Source organism: Dysidea avara, chromosome 6 (genome assembly GCF_963678975.1).
Source record: "Dysidea avara chromosome 6, odDysAvar1.4, whole genome shotgun sequence".
NCBI classification, from domain to species: domain Eukaryota; kingdom Metazoa; phylum Porifera; class Demospongiae; order Dictyoceratida; family Dysideidae; genus Dysidea; species Dysidea avara.
This window is the reverse complement of record NC_089277.1, coordinates 14,425,733-14,433,606: the sequence shown is the minus strand read 5'-3', so window position 1 is coordinate 14,433,606 and position 7,874 is coordinate 14,425,733. Positions and strand designations below refer to the sequence as shown.

Genomic DNA, 7,874 nt, shown 5'->3' with positions numbered 1-7,874 from the left:
CTGTCTGAAATTAATATGCAGCCATATATGTACACGCAGCTGGTCAGCAATGATTGGCCCATGTGACTGGAATAGACAGGTTTTACATAATATACTGTGCTGTAAACTAGTCTGAACACCTTAAGCTTGAGCTGTCAATGAAGACAAATGCACTGCAAAACTGAAGTGTCTTCTGGATGCCAAAATGTCCCAATGCTGACACCAATGTTACAATATAGTAGTGTCTGTATTGAGACACTTTAGTGTCCTGTGAACACTTCAGTTTACAGTATATAGATCTGAGTCAAATGTGATCAAAATTTTGTCCCAAATGCTTTCAACAATTTCACCTAATATGCTCTTCAGCATTTCCATTATGCTTGCAGTATGCTCCTAGGTTAACAACGTTGCTTACAATCATCTTGGAACATTTTAATCAGTGAATGCTCTATTAGAGTATTTCACTACAAAGTGACTGTTCTATTAGAGAGTATATCGATATCTATAGGGAGCTATGAACAATGATTTGAGTGCAGTTGATAAATGTACAGTATATATGGTGTTACAGTAATTGTTAACCTCTCGTTTAATCTTAGGATGATGAAATGTACCCGGTGGATAGGACAAGTGACAGTAAGTGTGTGTGTAATTTTATGTACACTAGTATTGTGTGTTTGTGCCTTTGTATATGACAAATTGTAGCATCATTGATTGTTCATATATATGTGTACAAGACTCTTTATTCTATTTAATGCTCACTTAGTACCAGGTGTGATTTTAATTTGAATGCAAAAGAAAATCTTGTTTTTTTATATTGTCTGTCCTGAACTGTGTTTGCATTAAAAATTGGACATTATAAATTGAATTAGGCCTATTGGAAGCCCATACAATACACTGTATAGTTCATTTAAATGGTTGCCATGGATTGGCTTTGTTAAGATATGTGATGAGTCATTGTATTGTGTGTGTATTGTGTCTACAAGTGTCCACTATCTGTGTTGTCTCTAAACTGTAGTTGATTTCGATGAAGAATCTGAAATGTCTGAGGTATGTAAGCAGTGTGTACTTGTACATCTGTAGTAGATCGTGCGTGCTTACTTGACCACAGACAGTATGTGTGAGCAGCATACATTTACACACACTTACATGCATGCATACTCACAGTTATACATGAGCAAATACACCAGTAAGTTTGACTCATGAGAAAAAAGTTGGAGCACTTTTATGGTCAGCATATATACATGCGAATACTGTATATAGTTTTTCACTTACAGTATCACTGCTTGAAGTATCTTAGTTTACTACAGTGGTATATCCCCAGTACATGGAACAGTTAATTGTTTGTTATTTTAGTAGTTTTTCAGTAAACCCGCATTCACTGATATTTTACTGAGAGTTTAAAACTTAGTAAAATAATTATGTTCCATATACTTAAGTCTACTGACACTTTACTATCAGTATAACTACAGTAAGGCATCTTAACAAATTAGTAAACTAAGAACCTTCAAGCAGTGTATATAATAATATTGCTTACAATAGTGAGAGCGAAGGATACTGTATTATCTACATGATACATACAGACATGTGTTACACTCCTTTCCCTGTAGGGGTCCAGTGGCACTCTGGATTCTGTATTATCATGTCTGTCGAAGCCACCCCATGAGAGAACTGAAGAAGCGTGATAGAGGCTTTGTTGTAGCGTAGATGTTTTCCTTTGTTGCTTCAGTACTTAGCACTAGAGTTAGGGCTTTAGTGATGAAAGCCAGTTTATTTTCATAAACCCATCACCTTGCCTAGTAGTGCCACCTATACATAGCTACCTGCTAAAAGTAATTATTGGCTCATCTCTTAGTGCTAAAGCAACAAAAAGGAAAGCATCTATGCTATAACAATAGCCTCTATCACACTTTATCACTGCTAGTACACGTGTATTGTAAGTGTTTTCTAATTAATTAGTGCAAGCACTAGTGCCATAACTTGTATGGAAGAACAATACCAGAAATTGTAGCTAGATAGTGGTGTCTCCAGTGTTGTAAGAGATGGATAGTGCCTGAATTATTGTTTAAAAGCTGTTTCCAGCTCAGTCCGTGAGTCCAGTCCGCAAAATACATTATGCCAGTGATCATACCACCATAGTGTATTGTCACTTTTAAAGTGCCATATAATTTGCTTAGTCTATCATTGTAGTGTGTATTACACACTGAATGGAGCTCCATTGTCTCAGCCCTACTGGGTGTACACTAGTGTTATAACTCAATGGCTTACCTACTGTAGCACTAGTGTGGGTTACACATCAGTGACAAGAATTGCACACCACAGCTTGTAACCAAAACAACATGTTAGTGTAGGCATGCCATGTTAGGCTGGGCTAACTGTTTGGGAGTGTCACATCAAAAGGTGTAGCTTTGTTTGCAGTGTGCTAATTTGTTTGTGGATGGTATATATTATAATGTATTTTTAATGTATATTATTATTATGTTCATTAATTAAATACCAGAATATCTAGTTGATTTGCGTAATCACTTTGTAAACAAATTGTTTTGCCACCTCAATAATAAGACCACCTCATTATAGTGATCATGCCAAACATAGCTTAGGTATACTTCATAACCTCATTAAGAAGACCACCTCGTTGTAGTGACCATTGTCAAGTACATGTATGTAAGTCCCAAACATAGCTAAAGTGTATTTCATGACATCATTAATAAGACCCCTCATTATTGTAGCGAGTTTTTGTCCCATGAGTGGCTCTCTTAACAAGGTTTTACCATGTAGTGAACTACATACGTTATGCCCTAACATACGTCCTTGTACATATAAGCACTGTGAAAAAGGTGGGATATAATATGGTATTTCCAGTGGCTTATTGAATACAAATAAGCCTTAATATAAACCCTGTATTATACTCATGTTCTATTTTAGTATAATGCATACTATACTATCACATATATGGTTTCAGTTTATTTACCACATTACCTGAAATAGCTTATATTGAATATAATACCCACACTTTACCATCACATATATGGTCTCAGTATGTTTAACACATTAACTAAAGCCTTACATGAGATTGTTAGTATAACACAGGTTATATCAAGCTTTTTTGTATTCAATAAGCCGCTGGAAATACCATCTTATATCCCTCTTTTTTCACAGTGAAGTCTATACACATGTTGACTATCCTAATTTGTTTATTCTGTCACTAGGCCTTCTCTAAGCTCACATCTGCTGTACGTCGCTCCATTCTCAAGTTGATGGTACTCAAAACTGTTGACGAAGACAACACTGTCATTATCAACAATGGGAATAGGTGTGTGTGTGTTTGTGCGTGCATGCGTGCGTGCATGTTTGTGCAGTATTTCAATTCTTGTGTACATCATAAACCATGATTGTGTTTCTTATGATCTGCATACAAAGTTATAGCTTTGGTCATGTGCATTTTAAGAGTTTAGCAGTTACTTTTGTACTAGGAGTTTCCCTCTTTAATCCCCATGTATACATATATGTAATGATGAAATGTTCTTTACAGGTGGACAGCTAGTATGTAGTGTTGAACGGATGTCTGAAGTTTTGTCGAGAACAAGAAAAAGAGAAACTCTTGCATGTTGGAGAAAGGTATGAAACAGCTTTATTTGTATGATACATGTCCATCAGGTAGTATACTCTTTTGTTAATTTTTCCAGCTGTTATGGCATCAACCAATCACTAAAGGTGACACTTCACAGTCGTAGATTACTGTCATCAAAGGACTGTCAGGTGAGCATGCTCTAGTTTTGTTTGTGGGTGACTGTCTGTCTGTCTGTATATCTCGATGTATGTGACTGTGTACACTCAGTTTGTGACCTTCTCCTCCCTTCCAGTATGGGTTCCTACAAATCAGTGAGTTCAGTGAGATCATCCATGAAGGAGAGGAACACATCAAGAGGGAGACTGATGAGGGCGGACAAACTGTTAAAGTGATCGAGTTACGCGTGGCTGGTCCTAAAAGAGAAGGGTACTTTATCATCCAGGTGTGTGTGTGTGTGTGTGTGCATGCGTGCGTGCGTGCGTGCATATGCATCTTAATATAATGCAAACTATTTTACATATCTTTTACTGGTTGACAGGCTACTCCAGACCAACTACTAGATCACTTACTGGAGGAGAGCGTGGATGATTCCTACCCTGTTGACTTCCTGTTGACCTACCGAACATTTCTCACATCACCAGGACAGATCTTTGACAAATTAATGACAAGCTGGAATGAGAGAACTGAAGTTCATGATCGGGTAAGTGTGTACTTTAGTGTGTGTGTGTTTGTTTGTTTGTTTGTCTGTCTGTCTGTCTGTCTCTTTATTTGCTAGTTTATGCTCACATGATCTAATTACAGATAATACACATAGTACTACACACTGGGTCACCAATCACTATGGTGATTTTGATGGTGATGATGAGATGACTGGGTTCCTGGATAACTCCTAAAAGGAGAGGTGAGTTAGTTACCACTTGTTAGTATTCATAGACACATGTACATGTATATTTAAAATGTTCTAGAACAAACTTGATCCTCTAAGAGCACTGGATATTGCAAGAAATGCTTACTCTAAACCTCGCCCCATTGAATTGGTAAGTGACTTGCCAAGTGCTCATTATTTCATGGTTACTGTGTGTTCTTTTTAATTCCCACCAGGGAAGAGAAGCAGCTAAGACTGCAATAGATTTCCAGATTGGTGGAGGACATGACATGAAGCCACTTATCTTTGTTATTGGTGTGCTAGTTGGGTCAACCACCCACCAGAAGGGACTCCGAGTAGGAGATCAAGTAAGAATATATGTATAGCGTGTTTGTATATGTGTGTAGTGTGTGTTTGTGTGTGTGCAGGGCCGCCCACAAGGGGGGGGGGGGGGGGGGGGCAACTGGGGCATTTTGCCCCGGGCCCCAGCCTGAAAGGGCCCCCTGAATACCTGTTTAAAAGATTGATATACTCTAATAGAGCAGTCAGATCTAAATACTCTAATAGAGCAGTCACAGTATTCTTCAGAGGAGCAGTGTAGCAAGCTTATAGATAAGGAGATATGGTTGGTGATGGGTAGTTATTGTCATTGCCAGCAGGTTGTGACCTTTGTTTTCTTTTTTTTTTTTTTTTTTTTTTTGGTCTTCACCTTACAACTTGGGTCAAGGGCCCCACTTTAACTCTTTGCCCTGGGCCCCTTAATTTCTCTGGGTGGCCTTGTGTGTGTGTGTGTGTAGTGTGTGCTGCAAGCATGGGTGTTTGTGTAAACTGCTCTTTTTATTGTTTGTATTTTTCTTTCCAGCTTGTTTCCAGCAACAATTCTAATTGTGAAAAGATGTCATTGACAAAGGTACACATGAAGTATTTCACAGTCAAGTAGTAATCAGTTTATTACATGTGTATGCTCAAAAGCTACTACAGAACAACTACCAATTGGAATTAGTTGTGAAAAGCAATTTTCCAGGTAAAAGACTTTAGTGTAAAATTAAACCATTAGTTACCATACAGTGGGTTATCTGTGCAAGTTCTAAAGTTTTGTGAATTTTGCAAATTGACACTCACAAAATTCAAAATATTGGAGCGAACAGCTAGTGTTTTCCAAACCCATAAAGTTTTCTTCTGTCATAGTATCCACATAGAATTATGGAGAAATCGGTCATAGGTTTACAGTAGCAATCACAGAAACTCATACTGGAAGCTGTTGCAAATGTTTAGAGCTTCCACAGACAACCCGCTGTATGCTACTGTATTACCCATATTTTTTAATGATACATATAGCTAGCTGTGCCGTTTCTTTACAGCATACAAGAGTTTTGTTTGTAACACTCCATCATCAGTAATTGATCAGGTTGGTGATGTTGTATATATTTACACATACATACTTAAACATGATACGTACCTTTGTATTTGTGTTAGGCATTAATTAGAATTATATTTACTGTATTACTCACCATAGATGGATACAGCTAGCACAGTACAGACAAGAAACAATATACCAGCCCCTCCTCCGATGAGACCTCGTGGATCTTCCCTACAGACAAAACCCAGAGGTGGGAGTGGCTCCAGCAAGGAATCAGGTGATCTCTTAGAGCCACACCCAATTTTGTAGTGTTATCCACACTTTGTACAATAGGGTCTCCAAGAATTAAGCTCAAAGATCCAGTGAAAATCTTTGTAGTGTAACTCATAAAGTTACTAAGGAAGTAAATAAAGCAATAAAACGGTAAGCATGCATGCAGGCACACATTTTACATACACACAGACGTATGGACATGTATGCTTCTTTTACTTGTAGGCAAAGCACTTATGATCCAGAAGAAACAGATCTACATCCTCCTCGGCCACGCAGTGCATCATCCATGCATACAACAAGCGTAGAAAGACGTAGTGGTTCAGGTAAACGGAAAGCTCCTCTGGCAAAACGAGCTTCTGTAGATGACATAGCAGCCTGTGGAGTGGACATGACAGATGGAGAGGTAGAGAATTTTTTTCTGTGAATCTCCCTGAGTTTTGCATGTAGCTTTAAACACCCCAGTTTAATGCTCAAGCTTTTAATGAGTCTATGATTGTGGTTTTTAGATAAAACAATCTTCATCTGTTGGAAATCTAAACAACATTGATTTAAATGAGCCACTCACAGTTATAAATACGAACACTTCTGGTAAAAGTGGCACTCTTGTGGATGCTGTCATCAAGTTGTATACACTGGATCACTCCTACAAGTTTATAAGTGTCTCTCAAGTGAGTGTATGGATGTAGACATTAAAGTGCTCTTATATTTACTACTGTATTTGTGTGTCAACTTTAGAAAACTACAGTTGGTGAGGTCATAGAAAGAGCTGTCCGAGAGTTTTTCCAGATGACCTTAGCCAAAATGTCAGACAGTAAGTGTGTTGTGATATCTAAGTCATAGTCATTCTATGTGCCATTTTTTCTGTACAGGAATTATTGTATCACTTTGGTAATGGTGGCCGGCAGGGAGGGACCAGTCCGTAACTCAGTACTACCCGAACACCTGGCTGACCTGCATAACTTTATTGGATTAAATAGCAGGTATTCAATATTTACTCCCTCAGTATTTTTAAACACACAATTCTCACACTTTGTGTACACAGATATTATTAAAGAAAAGAGACACATTGGCAACTCTGATACAAGAAGAGGTTCAACAGGTGAGAGTGAGACATGCCTTAGAGATAAGTAGTTGGTACGTATAATTATTATTTATTCCTTATTTCAGGAAATGATCAAAGAGAGCAAAATACATAAACAAATACTCAAGTTAGATCCACAAGTCATCGCACAAGAGTTCACTAGAATAGTAAGCATGATGTACCTAATGTGTGTTTGGTATGTCCATAATTAAAAATTGCACAGTGACAAGTAGTAATGTTGTGATGTGTTAATTGTGTTGTTATCCATGTAGGACTCTCTGGTGTTCTGTGCTATTGATGCAACGGAATATCTTGATGATCTGTGGGGTAGACATGGACCACACTTACATGTCAATATTTCAAAGTTTGAAGAAGTACGTTTGTTATGTATTTAATATGCACTGCACATATACATGTATTATGTATCCTTACGGTATATACTGGAAGGTGTTGTCTTGTGTTTATCAAACTGTATCATATTGATGACACAAGTGATGTTGCAAACTGTTGAAATCTATAACAAAATTGTGAATTAAAAAGTTATCTTTACTGTTAGGATGCAAACAAGAAACCGAGTGGGGCTTCCACCTCGACACCTACAGTATTTGCTGTTCATTGTTATGTGTCAGATATTTTCTTAGATCACTCTTGATTTTCTCTGATGTGTAGCAGTATACAGTAGTAGTCAATTATGCAAGCTTTTGTCACATCTCGTACCAATGTACTAATGGTTATGCACACTTACGGA

The 7,874-nt window shown here is 37.7% G+C and overlaps 3 protein-coding genes and 1 long non-coding RNA gene across 8 annotated transcripts in view; all 4 read left to right on the top strand.

Moving 5' to 3' along the window:
- LOC136259180 (rap guanine nucleotide exchange factor 2-like) overlaps window positions 1–7,874 on the top strand; it is a 117,282-nt gene that overhangs the window by 107,790 nt on the left and 1,618 nt on the right. The window lies entirely within an intron of this gene.
- The window catches only part of LOC136259184 (uncharacterized), a 40,386-nt gene that overhangs the window by 32,248 nt on the left and 264 nt on the right, over window positions 1–7,874 (top strand). The gene's annotated exons all lie outside the window — the stretch shown is intronic.
- On the top strand, window positions 576–3,283 carry LOC136257823 (uncharacterized). Its single transcript, XR_010702184.1, has 3 exons — window positions 576–612; window positions 995–1,026; window positions 3,186–3,283. It is a non-coding gene; the product is annotated as an uncharacterized lncRNA (long non-coding RNA).
- LOC136259186 (uncharacterized) lies at window positions 4,529–7,144 on the top strand. 5 transcript variants are annotated; one of them, XM_066052650.1, is made up of 11 exons: window positions 4,529–4,584; window positions 4,649–4,780; window positions 5,275–5,322; window positions 5,774–5,820; window positions 5,929–6,049; window positions 6,106–6,195; window positions 6,268–6,448; window positions 6,552–6,713; window positions 6,781–6,856; window positions 6,915–7,025; window positions 7,088–7,144. In XM_066052650.1, exons 7-10 carry the CDS (start codon window positions 6,332–6,334, stop codon window positions 6,935–6,937), a joined length of 378 nt encoding a protein of 125 aa, XP_065908722.1. In that variant the 5' UTR covers window positions 4,529–4,584; window positions 4,649–4,780; window positions 5,275–5,322; window positions 5,774–5,820; window positions 5,929–6,049; window positions 6,106–6,195; window positions 6,268–6,331; the 3' UTR covers window positions 6,938–7,025; window positions 7,088–7,144. The 5 variants fall into 5 exon arrangements, with proteins under 5 accessions (XP_065908722.1, XP_065908721.1, XP_065908720.1 ...); XM_066052649.1 differs by lacking the exon at window positions 4,529–4,584 and having other exon boundaries at window positions 4,637–4,780; XM_066052648.1 differs by lacking the exons at window positions 4,529–4,584; window positions 4,649–4,780; window positions 5,275–5,322 and adding an exon at window positions 5,374–5,436.

Coding starts and splice junctions, on each gene's coding strand:
- LOC136259186 (XM_066052650.1), top strand. CDS start 6,332: ATGCATACAACAAGCGTAGAAAGACGTAGTGGTTCAGGTAAACGGAAA. Junction 6,714..6,780: donor AGTTTATAAGTGTCTCTCAA/GTGAGTGTATGG, acceptor TGTCAACTTTAG/AAAACTACAGTTGGTGAGGT. Junction 6,857..6,914: donor CTTAGCCAAAATGTCAGACA/GTAAGTGTGTTG, acceptor TTTTCTGTACAG/GAATTATTGTATCACTTTGG.